This window comes from Nelumbo lutea, chromosome 5 (genome assembly GCF_056320005.1).
Source record: "Nelumbo lutea isolate HS-2025 chromosome 5, American lotus-T2T, whole genome shotgun sequence".
NCBI lineage: Eukaryota > Viridiplantae > Streptophyta > Magnoliopsida > Proteales > Nelumbonaceae > Nelumbo > Nelumbo lutea.
Genome location: NC_142688.1, coordinates 8,641,130 through 8,661,594, shown reverse-complemented (window position 1 = coordinate 8,661,594; position 20,465 = coordinate 8,641,130). Strand labels below are relative to the sequence as shown.

Here is a 20,465-nt window from a genome sequence, read left to right as displayed (position 1 = left end):
TTAGCTAGGCTATCATCAATCACATTAGCCAACCTTGGAACCCATTTGAACAAGCAGGTCAGTTGCTTTCAGAAGTGACCAAATGGAGGATGGACTAAATTGAACCCCTTTGCAAAATAAAAGAGCTTCTTTTGGATATTTGGTAAGAGACAGCAAGGGAGTTCTTTTCACATCCAAGTTCAGAAAATGTTCTGCATCAACTCCCCAACAAGCTGAAGCTCATGCAGTTATGGAGGCATTGGAGTTGGTCAATGTTTTAAAGTTGTTATGAGAGGAAGTTAAAAGTTATTGCAAGCAACTGGAGGTCTTGAACCCTCCACCATGGTGCAGCCTTTTCCTGTAAAAGAGATTGTATTTTTTTTTATAAAAGACATTTATCCAGGGCTTGGAAGTGGTCTTCAGACATGTGAGAAGAGAAGCCAACCTTGTGCACACTTGGCTGCCCAGCTTGGCCTAATTGAATCTAAAACTCTCATGGGTGAAGTTCCAGAATGGATGAAAATGTTTTAGTCAAAGACAAAGTCTCTGTTGAATCAGTTATATAGTTTGTTTTTTGTTCATTTTTAGGTTTTAGTGTTTTCTTGGTTGTTTTCATAGTTAAGTGCTTGGTAGTCTTTCTTCTCTTTGAGTTAGTGCAAATGTAATGCCATATTATCTGTTTAAGGCTCTGTACATCCTCTCATGTACACTCTTCCTCTTTTTGTTTATAATACAAGTTATCTTTCTTAAAGCCAAAAAAAAAGTCTGTGCCTCTGTGAGTCTTGTTCGGTTTGTGTTGGTGGCTAAGACTAATCTGAGATAATCCGAAAGAAAACTGAAAGACTACCTGTGCTCTCCCATTCCATGGCGTAGCAACCCACGCAAGTGATAAGCTTTGGCAAACCTATACCATCAGAAGATTCTGACTACAAAGTATATTTTAAGAGAAAATAATGGAAAAGAATATTAGTATCAACGTTACCTTCCATCAATTTGAAGAACATGTTCAAGGCACTGCAAAGCCTTTATTGGGTTTGCCAAATCTTGGTAAAACTGCATGTCACATCTCACATGTAAATCAAAACTATCTTTATTTGAGCCATTACAAAAGATGTGTTAAACAAAAAAAAAAAGTACACAAGTAAAGACTCTGCCAAAGGAGTAGAGACAAAAAGAAAATAAGTCAAAGAAAAGCAGGGAATGACAAATATAAAGAATCAAGCCTGCACAATTCTCTTTACTAACAATTTCATACAAAGAAAGAACACCCCCCCCCCAGTGCCACAAAAAGCATCCACGAACCTCACAACCAAAGACATCCAACTGACCATCCTTAAACAAGGCTACCCTGCACTAAAACCAATCAACACACCACAACAAGCATCACCCATGCTTCTAGACATCCACAATCAACTAGAAAGTAAAACATCAACAAGCTCACCAGGATCCCTGATTCCTCACCTCATTCATGTCTCTCTGCCTTTTCTTGTTTAGGAAATTTGTAGGCAACTACTATTTTGAATAGTTTCTATTTTCTGCTTTCTATTTTAGGAGTTTCCATTTTCTGGTTTGTAAGAAGTTTTTATTTTCTTGAGTTTCTTTTTTTAAAGAGTACTAGGATTCTAATTAGGAGTCAACTGCAGCTTTACTAGTCTAGATATACATGTCAATCTGTCCAAAACAGCAGAATTGAATGAGCTAATTTCTTTTTCTCAATAGCTACTTTCTTCTCTTGAAATCATTGTTGGAGAAACACGTGGTTACTTCTTTCTTTTGTTACTTTCTAGTAGTTCCCTGCTTAGAAGAAAACCAGCAACTATTCTCTGGATTTTCCCCTAGATTCAGAGCATACTTTATTGGATTTTGAAGCAAGGCTACCCATCGACCTTGCCTTCTGTTACAATCCATTTGTCCCACATTGGTAGTATGGGATGCTAATATGAGATATCCCACATTGGTAGTATGGGATGCTAATATGAGATATCCCACATTGGTATTATGGGATGCTTTTGTGGCTGTGGGGTATAAATGTGCTTGGGTTCCCTCCCTCTGACAGCTAGCTTTTCGGGGTGAGTTCTCCAAAGGCATGTAACAAATGGTATCAGAGCCTACACTATGCCTCCTAGTTGCAATCGTGCGGTGCAGGTGGTGACATCAGTATTGCAGTGTTCAGCTGGGACTAGGTGGACCAGTGCAAAGCAAATCTGCGTGGGCACCAGGACTGCAGAGCATGGTGGAATGTTATGATCCATTTGTCCCACATTGGTAGTATGGGATGCTAATGTGAGATATCCCACATTGATAGTATGGGATACTGTTGTGGGGTATATATGTGCTTGGGTTCCCTCCCGGTAACAGCAAGCTTTTAGGGGCAAGTTCTCCCAAGGCACATAACACCTTTCATCTACCAGAACTATGTTAGGAACTTCATCTTACTAAAGGTCAAGCCCAACTAATCAATGTTCTGTAACCTACCTGTCTATGACTCAATATTTAAGGCCCTGATTTTCTTTTTCTTGGAGACTTCCCTTCAAAGCAAGTAGCTTATGGAATTTTATGACCAGGAGAATTCATAGTCTTGCTCATGAATGTTTATGACTAGGGTGTGGGACTCTCCAACAGAGCTACTTTATCACGTCCTTGGAAGTTGACCACTAATTTTCCTTGTTTTAGCAGGAACTGTCCCTCTTGCATAGTAAATTTTGATACTAGGAAGATCTATTTCCATGTTTCTCAAAACAAATGTTCCACAAAGCATCTATTCTCAACAACTATACCACAGGATACTAACAATAGAACATGCAATCCATTTGTCACCTTGCAGATTGTATACAAAATTAAAAAGAATAAAGAAAACAAAGTTATATTGTACCAAAACCAAAAAATTAAAAAATAATAATAAAGAAAACAAAGTCATAGCACATATCTTCACAAGGATACCTGTGCAAGATGGGCCCATCCCTCAAGGAAATTTGGATCGAGTTGTATTGATTTCTTATGTGACTCTTCAGCCCTTGTGTACTCACCAATTTGAGATAATGCCAAACCCTACAAATGGAAAAAAAAAAAAAAAAAAAAAACACTCAATCCAAAATTTTACAAATCCTAGCAGAAGATAAATGCATGGATCTTTATTAATATTATCTTCAACTCCTGAAAATACTTTATATTTGAATATACTGGAACCAGCATTGTGCAAAAAAAAATATAAAGGTATTTGTGAGAGGTTCCACTTTGTGAACAAAAAATGTTGAAGGTTAAGTTTATATCCACTCCACCCCTCCCAGATAGGAGGGACCAATGTTGTGTGAATAAAACAAATCCTCAACTCTTGAAAGTGTAAGGTTTTAGCTACTCACTAAGTAAGTAAATGCAGATTTATTATTCTTATCAACTGCCACACATGAAGATAGATCTTCAACAGCTGCATTGTAATCCTTGAACTTGAATCTAACAATTCCTGCATTAGTTTCAGGTTTGAGTATCATTGTATGCCATTTCCTGTAAGTAGCTGATGAAATACAAATGAAAACATAACATGACCTCTTTGCCTAAAATATTTTTTTTTATTGTTTAGTACTAAATAGAGTGTCAAAATATGAGAATATTAATGAAAAAATACAGAATCCAAATCTCATGAAGAAATAAAAGACAGAACATCTCAGGCCCTCGTGTGGGTTTCTCATACAAATATGCCCAGGAAAATCTCAGCTTGGCAAAGGATACCTCATAACAGGCTAACAGTCCACTCGAAAATGCATAGATTGATAATCTACCATCAAAATGGCCAATGTTGGAGCCTAATATGAGGCATTCAATCTAGGTATCAAAAGCCTTGCCTTTAAAAAGATAGCAAATTCTGATTTATCCAACCTATGACAATTTGAGAAAGTCCTAAGAAATCCCCTAGTGGCTCGTGGATTTTGATAATCTGAAACCTTTGAGAAGAGAGAAGAGTTTGGCACTTGCAGTTGACTAAGTCAGCTGATCCCAACAATCAAGTAGGCTTGGATTACCATGATTTTACTATCTATATAGAAACTCCTCCAATCACCAGTTGCCTGGACTATTAAATTGCTACTCAACTCAACAAAGCCTTATGACAACTAATTGGGATCTGCTATATGAATTATATTTTGCAATTCCACTTTGTAAGGACCACATCCCCTATTTAATTATGAGTTCTTAGGGTTTTTTTTCACTGCTTCAATCAATATTTTTTTTTAAGGAATGTATAGGATTGCATTATAGAAAAAAGATCAAATTACAGCAGTCTTTAAAAAAAAATGAGAAGATTGGCATCAGAGCTTTACAAAAGACCATCTCAACTCTATATTCATTATACAAAAAAAAAAAAAGAGTTATGGTTTAATCCTTTAATCAGTAACAGTCCACACAGTATCTTTTTCCATCTTCCCCTAGATATTCTAGGACTCTTAACCTGTATCATGCTTACTCATTCTCAGCATGGTTTGCAATAGCAATGAGATTTAATGAAATTTCACTGAAATCCCACTCTTTCTCTAGGGGGTGATATTAACAAGTTTTAGATGTTTAAGGGGGATCTGAAGGAAATTGTGGCACAATCTTTCCAGTTAGTGTTGATTGATAGGAATTGGAAATTTGTAGGGGAGGTGCTGAAGGTGTTTTTTTCTTTTTTCTTTATTTTGTCCTTTTCTGTTTGTTGTGGTGATTTTGTTATGATAGAAGAGGGAGTTCAGCTTGTGCACTTTGGAGATGTTGACGATGTCTCATCACCAGAGCTTGTGTTCTTGATGAAACTTCCTTTTACAACAGAAAAGTGAGTCCTAAAAAAAATTCCCCCTTATATCACCAACATATAGGCATATAGCTGATATATTGGAGATTTTTCAAAAGTCACCAAACAATTAAACATTTAACATTAAAAAATATCAGAATATCAATGAATTTTTTAACATTACCAAAATCATCTGAGTTTTTCCCAAAAAGAAAAAATAGAGATTTCATAAAATATTTTGTTGGTTGTATGTATAAATACTTGATCAATATATACAAAAATATATGATATATATGTATGTATGTATGTATGTATGTATACACAAAATATATGTATTGCATGCTCATTGGATAAAATCAATGGAGATTTTCAATCCATCTTCAATTGAGGATCGTAAGAGGATGGATAACAGTTGTGAATTCCATACCAGCAAGGAGACATATACAAGCAATTTGGAGTCCACCAAGCATAAACAGTTTAAAGTTCAACTTTAACAGATGCAGTTTTGAAAAACCAGGAAGATCACATTTGGATCGTGGTTTTAGAGATGATAATGGAGTTATGTTGGCTTTGTTCCCAGGACATATAGGCCTAGGAGAATCATTAAAGTAACTACAGAGATCTTGTGGTGGAAGGCAAAACTCAGGTAATGGTGTGCTGGACATCACAAAACAAACCAGGACCATGGCTGTATAGGCACATAGTAAGGGAGACAAATCATTTAATAACAGAACTCAGGGCTCAAGTGGTATGGACACCAAGATTGGCAAATAGCATGGAAGAAACTCTAGCGAAACAAGGAGCAGACAAAAACCAATTTTTTCGGGGTTACTTCAAGTGATATAGATCCCTAGGATTGTATGAGAACTATGTGTAAATTTACAAGTTTTTTTTATGAATAAAGATAATTTTATTACTTCAAAAGATAATGGAGATCTCATACAACAGCCCGTGGAGAGGTGCAAGCTGCCGCCTCTCTCAACTGATTACAAAGAAACTTACAAGGAAAAGGAAACCATTTTTTTAAGAGTAGAAAGTAAAATTCATTAAAAGAAAACTTTAATACAAAAAAATACACTATTCTCTCCTTACCAACATCCTTAGAGTCGCAACTTACTTCCGAGCTTTAATCTTCAAACCTCTCACCTATCTCCCCATCTCCCTCTTTATCAATCCCATCTTCCTCCACTTTTCCTTCCTAAATCTAACTTCTTTTCCTCTTCCCTCCCTTCTAAACCTACAGCCGACAGAGACACTGAATCCCAACTCCCTCCCTGAAATGCTCCTTGGAGCTCAACCCAAAACAAGCCAAAACTTAAGCTTAAATGTACCTACCTTCTGGTCACCCTCTTTGTCTGCAACAGGAAAACCCCCACTTTGTGCACTTGAATCACTAGCCACAAAAGGCAACTCGCGGCATCGAGAGCACATTTTCCTTCTCTACGCTGTCATATCTAACAATTTTCCAAACCCATTCCTCAGTCTTCCTTCTACAATCTTTGGAGCGGACTCTTCTTCCAAACCTTGAAAACTTAAAACTTTTTTCTTTTTAAAATTCTCAAAATTTTACTCTGAGTTCTCTAACTTTAAACTTAACTTTCAAATTTCAGAAGTGGACCCCACTCCCAGGGCCATCAACATTGAAAGACGAAAACCAACCATCAGCACTCACCTCTGGCCTCCCCACCTCAGACATGTCTTTCTACGCGTGAGCACAACATCTCATGTATTACACCACAAGTGTGAAGTTGTCTTATACCACCAGTCCCAAGTCCAGATAAAGGAGGGTTGCATCAAGTTGCAGTTGACACTAAAAATTTTCCTAAACTCTAATGGTCATGGATCTTGATATTGTACATCTCATGTATTATAGAAATGTTGTTCCATAGTAAATATATAAATCAATTTATTAAATAACAAAGAAAGGAAAAGGAAAAATTAAGAAAACTTATAAGATAAACATAATTATATCGGTGTAACATATGCATTCAATAAATTTAAACTAAAAGACAATGAAATATGTTCCTTTGATAGTAAAGAATGAACACCTTTAGTAATCAATGACTCAATGTACCTATTTTAGTCTCTATCTTTTCTTATTTGATATGCATAATTGCTTGATATGGTTCTTTTGAGTCTTAAACATGAAATTTATACTTTTAGTCAGTGTTTTAAAAGGCGTGGAGCCAAATATTTTCTTATACCACTGGTGTGAGCTTGCCTTATACCACAGGTTCCAACTCCCAAGTCTGGATAAAGGAGGGTTGCGTCAAGTTGTAGTTGGCACTAAAACTTTTCCTAAACTCTAATGGTCATACATGTTCCTTTGATAGTAATGAATTGAACACCTTTAGTAATCAACATACCTATCTTAGTCTCAATCATTTCTTTATTGATATGCACAATTATTTGCTATGGTTCTTTTTGAGTCTTAAACATGAAATTATACTTCTAGCCAGTGTTTTAAAAGGCATGGAAGCCATATGCCTGGAGGCGTGCCTCCAAGCAAGGTGCCACCAAAATGCCTTGAGGCATATACTAGAGGCATTGAGCCATTGACACCTATAAGGCGTGCTAGAGGCATTGACACCCAAAATGTCACCAATGTACACCTCATACATCTTTTTCATGAGGCATACTAGAGGCATCCTCATATGAGAAGACAGAAAAAAAAAAGGAAAAAAAAGGAAAGGAAAAGAAAAGAAAGGGAAGGGAAATAAAAAGAGAGAGAGAGAGAGAGAAAAGAAAAAATGAGGTCCTCCTTCCTCTTCTTCCTCCTCCTCCCCCTCCTCCTTCTTCCTCATCCCTCTTCTCTTAAGAAGGCTTTCGCCTCTTATGTTCTAAACTATGCCTCATGCCTCTAGGTAGTGTAACACCTCACGTCACGCCTTCATGTTTTAAAATATTGTTTCTAACAATCCAAGGACTCCCATTAACAAATGCTATGCTTTAGGCATCTTCTTTAATCACTAAAAATCTTTCATTAATAACAGAGAGATTAACATACAATAGCTAAAGATTGCATAGGAATAAATTGCAATCTCCAACAATCAGTTACAATTCTGCCCAATACAATGAAGATCTATTCGCCCCTTGTTTAGCTAGGGTATCAGTCATCCCATTTGCATCCCTTTTAACCCAACCAAACTGAGAGTTGAACTTCCTTGCAAGTGTGTCAATTTCTCTAAAAATAAACTTGAGCTTCCAAGGTGCTGATGTGATGTTTTTGGCCCAAGAGATGACCAATAGAGAGTCTCCTTCAATTTCTAAGTCTGTTGTTCCTCTGCTCGGCCATCTTTAGACCTTGAAGTAGGGCTAGAGATTCAGCCTGTATTGAGTCACCATAACCTATTGGTCCAGAGTAGAGTGCCACCACCACACCCAGATAATTTCTAAACACACCCCCAATGCCTACCCTTCCAGGGTTGCCAAGAGAACTCCCATCAAAATTCAGTTTTAGTTTGTTCCGTGCTGGCGGCTTCCATTCCATGCTTACAAGAACTTTGGGTACATCTGTTTGTGCTATTTCAGCCTAATTTCTTAGTATCTCATTCATGGAGTAGTTTCTGAATATCTCCATGCTCTTCACCTAATGTGCAGTTCTGATTTTTATGGCTTCAATAACTTCCTCCATTGTTTTGCTTTTTCCTGAAAAGATTCTTAGGTTTCTTTCCTCCCATATAGTCCATACTGTAGCTTCTCTCACTGCCTTCCATATGCATTTTCCCCTTTTCTTCTGTTGCCACAGGAAAGAGGGGCTGAATAGACTTACCACATCCTGTGGGGGAGCCCATCTGCATCCAAAGAGAGAACAAACAGCATTCCAAATACCAGAAGCAAAAGAGCAAGATAATAGTAAGTGGGTTAGAGTTTCACCACATCCCAAACAAAGGACACACACATGAGGAGAGAGGCAATTGTTTTCTGTAGCACATCACAAGTGTTTACCTTCCCTAGGAACACTTCCCAACAGAAAGCTTGTACTTTTGGAGGGATCGGTTTAGTCCAAATTTCTCTCACTGGGAAGTTTACCCCCATAGGATTAATATGAGTGAGCAAACCAAAGAAAGATGCACAGGAAAATAAACCATCTATGCTTTAGGCATCTTTCCCCAATTTCTCTAGATTTTCTAGATATCTTAATAAAACCAGCAAGAAATCCCTAATACTTCTTCATTTCTACATGACGAAATGTCCATCAATATCAAAATTGTGAACCACATTTCTCATTGGTGCTTTGAGTGGTCTTCTATGCGAGTGAGCCTCTATGCAGTGAAACTACCGAGGCAACTCCACCTATTTCCACAACATGGTTGAATTTGCTAGCATACCACATTGGCTTCACCTCACCTTGTATTGGACTTTACTCCATCCAATAATACCCTTGAACTTTCAACCTTTTTCAACTTAAAATACTCCTAAAAAGAACAAACTATATTAAAGACATAAGTATTTTGCAGCTGAAATTTACAAAGGATGGGAGAAGAACATTAGAACTCCTTTTGGCCCCAAAGCTTGTTGCCATGTGGAAGACTCCTTGTTTGTTTAGAGTTCTTCACAAAACAACCTTACTAGCAAGCTTGCTCCCTAGATCAACAACAAAAATGACAATAACAACAACAGTTAAAGGTGTGCCTTCTCCCATAATCCTCAAATCCAATATCTTCTTCAATACATTATGAAAATGACAGGGAAAGCAAAAAGGTTAAGTACATGAGAAAGAATGTGAAATGATGGTGCAGGAAAGATGAGCTGAGCATTTATACCCCTTTCATGTAAGATATCTGACGAGTTTGGCTCAAACTCCAATGCCTTGGTCAAATCTTCAATAGCCTGGAAATCAAGAAACAATCAGATAGAATCATAGAAGCATCTTTACATGGTAAAAGTAACATTATATAAAATACAAATAAATTTAAATGCCATAGAAAGGATGTTTACTTTGTATAGAGACTCCAACAATCAAGAGATAGCTAGAGATTGGTATCTCTACATGGTAGAGATGACTATATAGGTTACATAGTTCTATCTAAATAATGGTGCACTCTGTGCATAGAATCCCACCAACCCATCTTTGTTAATATTCATCACTACATGTGCATAGGATAGTTGTCAAGGTGACACCTAGGTGATAAGGCACTCTTTTTTTGATAGTTGTAGAGATGTAGTTAGGGATACCTAGTTGGTTCTATATGTTCTAGGGATACCTTATTTGTTTTGTTTCAGACTGTTGTACTTGTTTTTTTCTCTCTGTCACAGCCGACAGGGGTATTTTTGTCACTGTATCTTATTTTTCTCAAGTAATATAAAAGCCAATGAGGGGGGCAGCAGAACTAATTCATTCTGCTCTCTCTTTCTCTCATTCCTTCTTCTCCTCTCCTCTTCTTCTTTTCTCCTTCTTTCTTCTTCTTTTCTTCTCTTGAACAGATTTCGAACTAACCTAGGACTGCTGCAGCTGTGGTTCAAGTTGGTATCAAAGCAGGTTTAGGTTTGGTTTAGGTCTCATGTATGCTTAGCCCAACCGGCTAGATGAGACTTCATTAGAGCTGGAGTTTTCAAACTTTTTTGGCTGATTCTTGGAGGTCAGTGGAGTTCGGTGCACTGTTTCTGCACCTCCCTGTTTTCTGTTTTGCCCAGTGACCAGGAGGAATTAGAGAGACTTGTTCGATTGAGGTTTAGGGGTTAAACCTCAGGCCAAAAGTGGTGCTCAGTATTTTCTGGGCAGTTTTTTTATTTGTTTAGAGATCGACTGCAAGTGGAGAGCTTTCTGAAGTCTCTGGAAGTTGCAGCTGGAACTTCTCTTGTGTTCTCCTCTGTTTTCTAGGTTTTTTCCTTGCTGGAACGACCAGTTTTGTGCTGCAGCCGATTGGTTTCAGCTTGACTGCTATTTTTTAAAGAGGAAATCACTTCTCTTATCAGAAAAGTGCTGGGAAGTGTGATATTTTTGCTCAGTCAGGAAGGAATAATATGGGAAATGAGTCTAAATCAATCGGGGAAGAACTTGTAGGGGCTGGTAGTGTGACACAAAAGCTCCTTCCAGATTACCACCATTAAGTTTTCTTGACAGTATGGCCGGCCAGAAATAAGAGGAAGAGAAGGGAAGAGAAGAAGAAGAGAGAAGGGATTTGCAATGTAACAGTGCTGGCGGTGCCAGCTTTTATTATAATATATATATAGGGCGGCAGAAATAAGAAGGGAAAAGACCCTTGTGCCCCTGCTATAAGTGAGTACAATAACAGACATAACAGAAGTGAAAAAATAGAAATAAAAAACACTTTAACTAGCCAAACAGACCCTAACACCAACAACTAAATTATTTCAACACTCCCCCTCAAGTTAGAGCATAGATGTCAATCATGCCCAACTTGTCACACAAATCTTTGTGCCACACATGATGAAGACCTTTGGTGAAGATATCTACAAGTTGTTCTTCTGAGCTGACATATGGAGTACACACTTCTCCATTTTCAAGTTTCTCTCTAATAAAATGCTTGTCCACTTCAATGTGTTTCGTCCTATCATGCAGGACTGGATTAGCAGCTTTATTGTCACAATAGAGTGACATAGGATTGGTAACTGCAAAACCCAGTTCACCTAACAGATTTCCTATCCACATGATTTCAGCAACCCCATGAGTCATCGCTCTATACTCTGCTTCAGCACTAGATCTAGCCACCACACTTTGTTTTTTACTTCTCCATGTGACCAGGTTTCTTCCTACAAAGGCACAATACCCACTAGTAGACTTTCGGTCATTAACTGCTCCTGCCCAATCTGCATCAGTATATACTTCCACCTTTAAGTGACCATGTTTCTGGAACAACAAACCAGCTCCGGGAAACTTCTTGAGGTATCTCAAGATCCTCTCTGCATCTTCGAAGTGAGTTGTCCTAGGGTTGTGCATGAATTGACTAAGGACACCCACTGCATAGGCAATATCAAGCCTGGTCATAGACAAATACAAAAGTCTCCCCACAAGTCTCTGGAACTTCTTCACATCTTTCAAAAACTCTCCCTGACTGTCTCTCAGATGATGATTAGATTCAATTGGTGAATCAATTGGTTTTACCCCCAACTTGCCTGTATCTTCTAGTAGATCTAGTACATATTTCCGATCTAGTACATATTTCCGTTGGAAAATAAAAATGCCCTTGTGAGAGCGGGCAACTTCAATTCCAAGGAAATAACGTAAGGGCCTAGATCTTTCACCTCAAATTGAGTGGCTAAGAATTTTTTTAGTCTCCGTATTTCAGCCTCCCAATCTCCTATGATCACTATGTCATCCACATACACAATAAGGGTTGCAATTCTCTCTTCACCTCTTTTCACAAATAGAGTGTGATCTGACTGGCATTGTTTGAACCCCATCTGTTGAACTGCTAAATGGAACTTACTAAACCAAGCCTGAGGTGATTGTTTCAACCCATATAAAGATTTTTTTAACCTGCACACCTTTTGTTCACTGCCTTTGGCACAGAACCCTGAAGGTTGGGTCATGTACACTTCCTCTTCCAAGTCACCATTCAAGAAAGCATTTTTGATGTCCAATTGGTGAAGTTCCCAGTCAAGATTTGCTGCCAATGAAAGAAGAATCCTGATAGAGTTCATCTTGGCTACTGGAGCAAAAGTCTCTGCATAGTCCACTCCATATATCTGTGTAAAGCCTCTTGCTACCAGTCTAGCCTTGTACATTTCAACAGTTCCATCAGCCTTGTGCTTCACTGTGAACACCCACTTGCAACCCACTGGTTCCTTCCCTTCAAAAAGGTCCACCAACTCCCAAGTGTCATTTTTGTGTAAAGCATCAATTTCTTCCTGCATTGCATCTATCCATTCAGGTTTAGACAAAGCTTCTGCCACATTCTTAGGGACGGGGACACTGTCCACAGAAGAGAGGAATGCATGGTATGAAGGTGAAACATGATCATAGGACACAAAATTAGAGATAGGATGATTAGTGGTACAAGACCTAACACCCTTTCTCTTAGCAATAGGAATATTAAGATCATTGATGACAAGTGAAACAACATTTAGAGGAACAAACATATCAATAGGAGCAAGTGTACCTGGCTGATGAGACGGATCTACCTCGAGTGAATCCGATGATGTTGGTTGCATAGTGTCAGGTTCCACGGCACTTGAACTTTGCTGGCTTTTATGGCGACGATGAAAAACCCGAAATGGAGGAGGATTGGGTAAAGGAGGTAGTTGAGTTTGAGTCGCATGTTTCTCCTCAACCCTACTCTCCCCCCGAGGAGAAACCGAGAAAAAAGGTTGATTCTCAAAGAAGGAGACATCAATGGAGACATAGTACTTGCGAGAGGTAGGATAATAGCAGCAATACCCCTTTTGAGATAAAGGGTAACCAAGAAAAACATAAGGAATAGCCCGAGGATCAAGCTTACCTCGAGTAGGGGACAGGTTATGGACAAAGCAACGACACCCAAAAACACGCATTGGAATGGTGGACAACAGAGCTGTAGGAAACAAAAGCTGATGTGGGACCTTATACTCTAGTAGCCGAGAGGGCATGCGATTGATGATATATGTAGCACACAAGACTGCATCCATCCAAAAATGTTTTGGCACACTCATATGAAGTAATAAGCCACAAGCTACTTCGAGAAGGTGGCGGTTCTTCCGTTCAGCCACACCGTTTTGTTGAGGTGTCCTGGCACAAGAGCTTCGCTGAAGTGATCCATTCAAAGCAAAAAACTCCGTCAGATCACTATGGAAGTATTCCTTCGCATTGTCCGACTGGAAGATATGGATTTCTGTTTGGAACTGAGTGAACACCATGCATTGAAAATCTTTCACAATTTTTGGCACCTCATCTCGAGATCGCATAGGATAAACCCAAGTGTATCTAGAATAATCATCAATCAAGGTAATGAAGTACTTATAGCCAGCCTCAGTAGGTAGAGTAACAGGGCCCCAAACATCAAAATAAACAATATGAAATGGAAATTCAGATCTTTTATTTTGCAAAGGTAAAGAACTTCTACAATGCTTACTCAATTGACACGTCTGACACTGTAACTAACTCACTGACAAGGACTCAAACAACTTTGGAAACATAACTTTTAATGACTCAAAAGACAGATGACCTAAACGACTATGCCATAAATAGGCTTGACTCTCACTTGACGGACTCATGGACTTTATAGCCACAAGACCAGCTTTATTCTCCAACACGTAGAGACCATCCACCATGCTTCCTCTACCAATCATCTTCCCCGAGGCCAAATCCTGAAACACACATGAAGACGGAAAAAAAGTGACTGAGCAGTTCAAGGAGTGAGTTAGACTACTAATGGACAGCAAATTAATAGGTAATTTCGGAACATGCAGTACATTAGGAAGGGTAAGGCCAAGTGGGAGAGGTAATGGTACCTCGGCCATCTATGGTAGAAAAAGAACCATCAGCTAGTCTTACCTTATCTCTCCCAGAGAGAAGGTTATATGTCTGAAACAAATTTGACTTACCAGTCATTTGGTTTGAGGCTCTGGAGTCAATAATCCAAAGAGAATCAGTGGTATGAGATGACACATGGAAGGCAGTGGCAGCATTACCTGATGTAAACGCAAACGAGGTAGAGGAAGTAGGACCAGAATCCATCTAGCGGAGAGTCCTACCATACAATTCCAAATGTTCACGAAAGAAGTTGATAATATCTTCCTTAGGGTTAGAACCGGATGCCTCTCCTGAGTTACTAAAGGACTAGTCTTTGTCGACGCCATATTAGTTGAGTTATACTTTTTCTGATTCTGCTGGCCTGGTTTCTTGCCCTGATCAAGTGTTGACTTCTTACCCAAATCCTATGCCCACTTAGGTTTTCCATGGAGATCCTAGCATGTATCTCTCGTGTGTCGTGTCTTCTGGCAATGAGTGCACCAAAATTTGCTCTTATCATCTATTTTTTTCTGAGAGTCACCCTTTTTAAAACCACATCCGACATTTGTATCTGAATTTCCCCGAACAGCTAGGGCAACTGACTCCCCTTCTACACCATCCATCACACTTCTACTCCCTTCTGACTACACCAAGGCATACACCTCCTGAACTGACGGGAAGTCTTTACTACCCAAGATCTGCACCCTAATGGACTCATACGAAGGATTCAGCCCTAGGAGGAAGGCAAAGACTCATTGCTGAGATACAAGTGAATTATATGCCTTTGCATCTTCATCACACTTCCAATTCACATTCTGATAGTGATCAAGTTCTTTCCATATCGATGTCAAATCAGAATAGTACATCGAGAGACTCCTCTCCCCTTGCTTGCAAGTAGAGGATTCAACTTGTAGTTGATATATCTTGGCATAGTGTCTCTACTCTGAATAGGTGGACTTCGCTTGTTCCCATATCTCACAAATAGTTTTTGCCCACATAAAGTCTTCCTTACTTGTGGCACATGGAAACCAAGAGCCAAGACATCACCATACTATTCTCTTGGTTCCACCTATCATATTCAGCACTTCCGTACTTCGGTTCCTTCACTCTCCCATTGATGTATCCTATTTTCCCCCTAGCAGTGATGTAGAGTTTTATTCCCCTAGACCACTCAAGGTAGTTCAGACCATCAAAGGGAATAACAACCATGGGAAAACTCATATCCATTCCCCCACTCACTCCACCGTGGCTCCCTGAAATCTTTGAAATAGCAGAATTCTCAGACGACATGGTCAAAACAGATAATCAATCCCAAACACCGGATTTAGGACCCCTCCTTACTCTACAAAAAAAAAAAATGCTCCACTCAGTCCACACCCACACACTTGAGTTTGAAAACAGGTTGAGCACAAACAGTACCAATTTCAGGACAAAACAGAGACAATATTCAGCAGATTTCAGACCTGTACGATTTTAACAGTCCCAACCTACCAGCCTTCCAAAATGTCTAAAACCATTAATCAGCAGGAGAGATCCTTATCACTTATAATCAAGTCAAATTATTGAGATGACAGGACATCCTTGACCTACAATCGTCTTAACACATGAACAGGATCACACGATCCAAAAATAACAGAGGTATAAAGATCCGACGGCATTCAGCAACCCAGGTTCATTTGGTTTTTTACTTGGTACATGACCAAGGAGGGTAAAGAAGAGAAAACAGAAGAACTGTACCAGTTGTAGGATTGTTTTCCTCAGTCCAAATTCATATCTCAATTCCGCCCAGATAAGTCTGTTCGAACTGTTCTCTCAGCGAAGCTTGTTCGATCTGCTCTCTCAGTCAGTATTCCTGCTCAGATACCATCTTGACAGTATGGCCAACCAAAAATAAGAGGAAGAGAAGAGAAGAGAAGAAGAAGAGAGAAGGGAGAAGAGAAGAGAAAGGATTTGCAAATGTAATAGTGCTGGCGGCGCTAGCTTTTATTATAATATATATAGGGCAGCAGAAATAAGAAAGGAAAAGACCCTTGTGCCCGTGCTATAAGTGAGTACAATAACAGACATAACAGAAGTGAAAAAATATAAATAAAAAACACTTTAACCAGCCAAACAGACCCTAACACCAACAACTAAATTATTTCAACAAGTTTGATGGAGCAAACTATCTTGAGTGGGCTCAATCTGCGATGATGGCTATTGGAGGAAGTGGTAAGTTAGGTATGTAAATGGTGACACTAAGATGCCAGCCAAGGAAGACCCTTCCTATGTGAAGTGGGTTAAAGAAAATTATTTAGTCATGACTTGGCTTTGCAACTCAATGCAGCCTCATATCAGTAGAAACTATATGTGGGTAAAGACTGCCAAAGACATCTCGGATAATATGAAAGAAACCAACTCTCAGCCCCTTGATGTAGCAAGGGCCTATGAGCTGAATGAAGTGACAAATCTGAAACAGGGGGAGAGACCTATTTCGATTTACTTCTCAAACTTGAAATCTCTATGGCATGAAATTGATCATTTGGAGACAATTGAATAGGAAAGTCAAAAGGATGCAGCAACATATAACAAATTGGTGGAAAGGAATAAGGTTTTTGAATTTCTTGCAGGGCTGAATTCTGAATATGATATAGTGAGACAACAACTTCTTACTAGGGAGAGTGTTTCCTTGTCTCAAGCATATTCTTTAGTGCACAGTGAGGAGAGTAGGAGGGAAGTTCTGTTACAAAACTCTCAGATTGAAACAGCTTTTGCAGCTATGAAGCTGAAGCATTATGGTGACAAGGAGAGAGAGGTAAAGGAAGGAAGAAAAAAGGGAGGATTATATGTGAATATTGTAAGAAACTTAGGCACACTAAAGAGACCTGTTGGAAGCTTCATCCTCAGTTGGCTCTTTTAAGAATTAAGAATAAGAAGGGTGTTTTCACTGTAGCTACTGTAGCTACTGTGGCTACAGTAGTCCGAACCAGTAAGGAGAAGAGGAAAAAGAAGAGAAGAAGAAGATGAAAGAACTGTCGAACTTGATAGCTAAACCCTATCAGTCGACCTCTTAATAGTGATTAGGCTTCTAATTAAATGTACAAGGACTAAACTGCCCCTACTTAAGTATGGGACAGAGAACCTCTAATAAGACTGCCACATAAGCTCATAACTAAGGTGAGATGACTAATCTACCCTTATTCGGCCAACTCTAACACTCCCCCTCAAGCTGGAGAATATATATCATATAATCCCAGCTTGTTACATATATAGTTCACTCTCCCTGAGCTTAAGGCTTTTGTAAACAAATCTGCCCACTGATCACCTGAGCTTACATGTTCTGTGCTTATCTCTCTAGTAAGAACCTTCTCCCTCACAAAGTGGCAATCAATCTCTATGTGCTTTGTTCTCTCATGAAAAACAGGGTTGGATGAGATATGGAGCGCAGCTTGATTGTCACAATACAACTTCATAGGTTTATCCATGTGGAACCCGATTTCTTGTAGGAGATTCCTCAACCACACTAATTCACATGTAGTGTGTGCCATGGCTCTGTACTCGGCTTCAGCATTGCTTCTAGCCACAACCCTCTGCTTTTTACTCTTCCACGTCACAAGATTTCCTCCAAGAAATGTGCAGTAACCTGTAGTAGATCTTCTATCAGACACAGAGCCCGCCCAATCTGCATCCGTGTACCCAACTACTTCAAGTTTTCCTCCTAGTTTATACAATAGCCCACGACCTGGAGCTCCCTTCAAATATCTTACAATTCTAAGAACTGCATCCCAGTGAGATATACGAGGGTTCTGCATAAATTGGCTCACCACACTGACTGCAAAGGAGATGTCTGGTCTTGTGATAGTCAAATAGTTCAGCTTCCCCACTAGTCGTCTATACCTTCCAGGATCATCAAATATTCCCCCTGTATCACCGCTCAACTTAACATTTGGTTCCATAGGAGTCTCAGCCGGTTTTGCACCTAACAGTCCTGTTTCGTCCAATAGATCGAGAACATATTTTCTTTGGCACAGGTTTACACCTTGTCTTGATCTAGCAACTTCTATACCCAAGAAATACTTCAATGTCCCAAGGTCTTTTGTTTGAAAATGATTTTGCAGAAAGACCTTGAGTTTGTCGATCCCCAATTTGTCACTGCCAGTTATGACAATATCATCCACATAGACCACTAATAAAATCTTTCCAGCTTCTGAGTCATAGTTGAACACTGAGTGATCAACCTGGCATTGTTTCATTCCAAAATTCTTCACCACTTCACTAAACTTCCCGAACCAAGCACGAGGCGATTGTTTCAACCCATAAATTGCCTTTTTCAGTCTGCACACCTTACCAGCCTCCCCCTGAGCAACAAACCCAGGTGGTTGCTCCATATATACCTCCTCTATAAGGTCACCATGAAGGAAGGCATTTTTTATGTCAAGTTGAAATAAGGGCCAATCATACATAATTGCCAGGGAAATTAACACACGGACAGAGCTAATCTTAGCCATTGGAGAGAAGGTCTCCATATAGTCCACTCCATACAACTGTGAATACCCTTTAGCAACAAGTCTGGCTTTCAGACGCTCCACACTACCATCTGGCAAGTATTTAACAGTATACACCCATTTACAACCCACAACATGCTAAACAGGGGGAAGAGTAGTGAGCTCCCACGTGTGAGTATGTTGAAGAGCAGAGAGTTCCTCCTTCATTGCTTGCCTCCACCCAGGTGAACTAAGAGCCTCTTGGACATTGTTAGGTATGGAAATAGATGACAATAGTGAAACAAACTGGCGATGTGAGGCAGAAAGGCGAGATATTGAAACAAAATTGGAAATGGGATGGAGAGTAGAACTACGTTTACCTTTCCGTAAGGCAATGGGTAGGTCAAGTCCTGAAGGTTCAGCAACAAGAGCAACGACAGGATCCTCAAGTGTAGGAAGGGTAGAGCCCCCCAATATTTGGGCTCTAACTGGTTCGTACTCTGATTTCAACCCCACTAAGAACCTTGTGACATCTAGTTGTTCCCTCTGTTGTTGCTGAACTTTAACATCTGGAGTGAGAGGATGATAGACATTGAGTTCATTTCTGAGGTTCTTCATACTGGCATAGTACTCTTCTAGGGTTTTATTTCCTTGTTGTAGACCAAAGTACTCCTGATAGAGCTGATATACCCTTGTAGTATTATCTTGCCCAGAATACAGCTTCTTGGCATGTTCCCATATGTCCTTAGCTGTATCTAAGAACATGAAGTTGGCACTTATTTTGGGTTCCATACTGTTCCATAGCCATGTCATGATTTGAGCATCATCCTGTTCCCAATCATCAAACCCTGGAGAGTCAGCCGGTGGTTTATCTTCTTTCACATGCTTCACTTTTCTCTTTGCCTTGAGAAAAACTTCCACCGACTTGGCCCATGGAACATAGTTCTCACCATTCAATTTAATCGAGGTCATCTGTACACTTAGATAGTTAGAGGAAACCACCACACTAGGTTTCTGATCACTACAGCCATCTCCCATTGCTGCCATGATACTCCTTCAATGCTGCCTCTAATCTGAATTCCCAATCACCAACTAAGTGCTACTGTCAAGAGTTTTATGTTCCAGAACCTACAGCAGTCCCTAAACACAATGATAGATACACACGCCTTTGTTCTTATCCACACCACTAATTTCACAAAAAAAACACAGACTACACCAACATTAACTCAGCACTTACTAACCACATGTAAGCTCATTTACAACTACTCAACAAAAACTCAACTAGCTGTCACACCACTACTGCTGTCAAGAGTTTGTGCATTACAAGCACCACCACAACTACTCAACAAAAACTCAACTTGTTGTCACACCACTACTGTTGTCAAGAGTTCGTGCATTACAAGCACCACCACACAGCCATAGCTGTCACACACAATACATACCTGTTTTAATGCTTTTAAGAGGGCACCACAAGACCAACAAAAAAAAAACTCAACTAGTACCATTGCATTACACCTTGCACCATTCGGCCACCTACAGTAGCAGCCCTTACACCATTTGGTCACTGTAAACACAGCTTGTTCTTGGAATTTTTCCAAGAACCAGGGCAACAACCAACTTAGTTTTCTAGGTTCTGATCAGTTCTCTCAGGTTCTTGAAGATTTTCAACCCAAAAATACCAACAGCACACAGAGGAGAGATAACCAACCTTCGTTTGAGAGCTTCAGCCAACCATTCACTGCTGAAGTTGTTTTCTTAGGAAAGAAGGTTCTGTGCACCAGAAAAAAATTGTGATGTTTCAGGCCTGGGACGAATCACTTTTCTCCATTGACAGCCCAGAGAAGAAAAGGAGAGAACTGAAGCACGAACT

General features: G+C 39.5%; 1 protein-coding gene across 4 annotated transcripts in view; it reads right to left on the bottom strand.

Moving 5' to 3' along the window:
* Positions 1–20,465, bottom strand: part of SRFR1 (Tetratricopeptide repeat (TPR)-like superfamily protein) — a 78,179-nt gene that overhangs the window by 33,303 nt on the left and 24,411 nt on the right. For all 4 annotated transcript variants that reach the window (XM_088947832.1, XM_088947834.1, XM_088947831.1 and 1 more), the window contains exons 7-11: positions 9,505–9,571; positions 3,339–3,439; positions 2,920–3,027; positions 962–1,032; positions 827–883 (exon numbers count right to left, since the gene is read on the bottom strand). In XM_088947832.1, the coding sequence (XP_088803958.1) occupies positions 827–883; positions 962–1,032; positions 2,920–3,027; positions 3,339–3,439; positions 9,505–9,571 (404 nt within the window). The remainder of the gene's footprint in view (positions 1–826; positions 884–961; positions 1,033–2,919; positions 3,028–3,338; positions 3,440–9,504; positions 9,572–20,465) is intronic.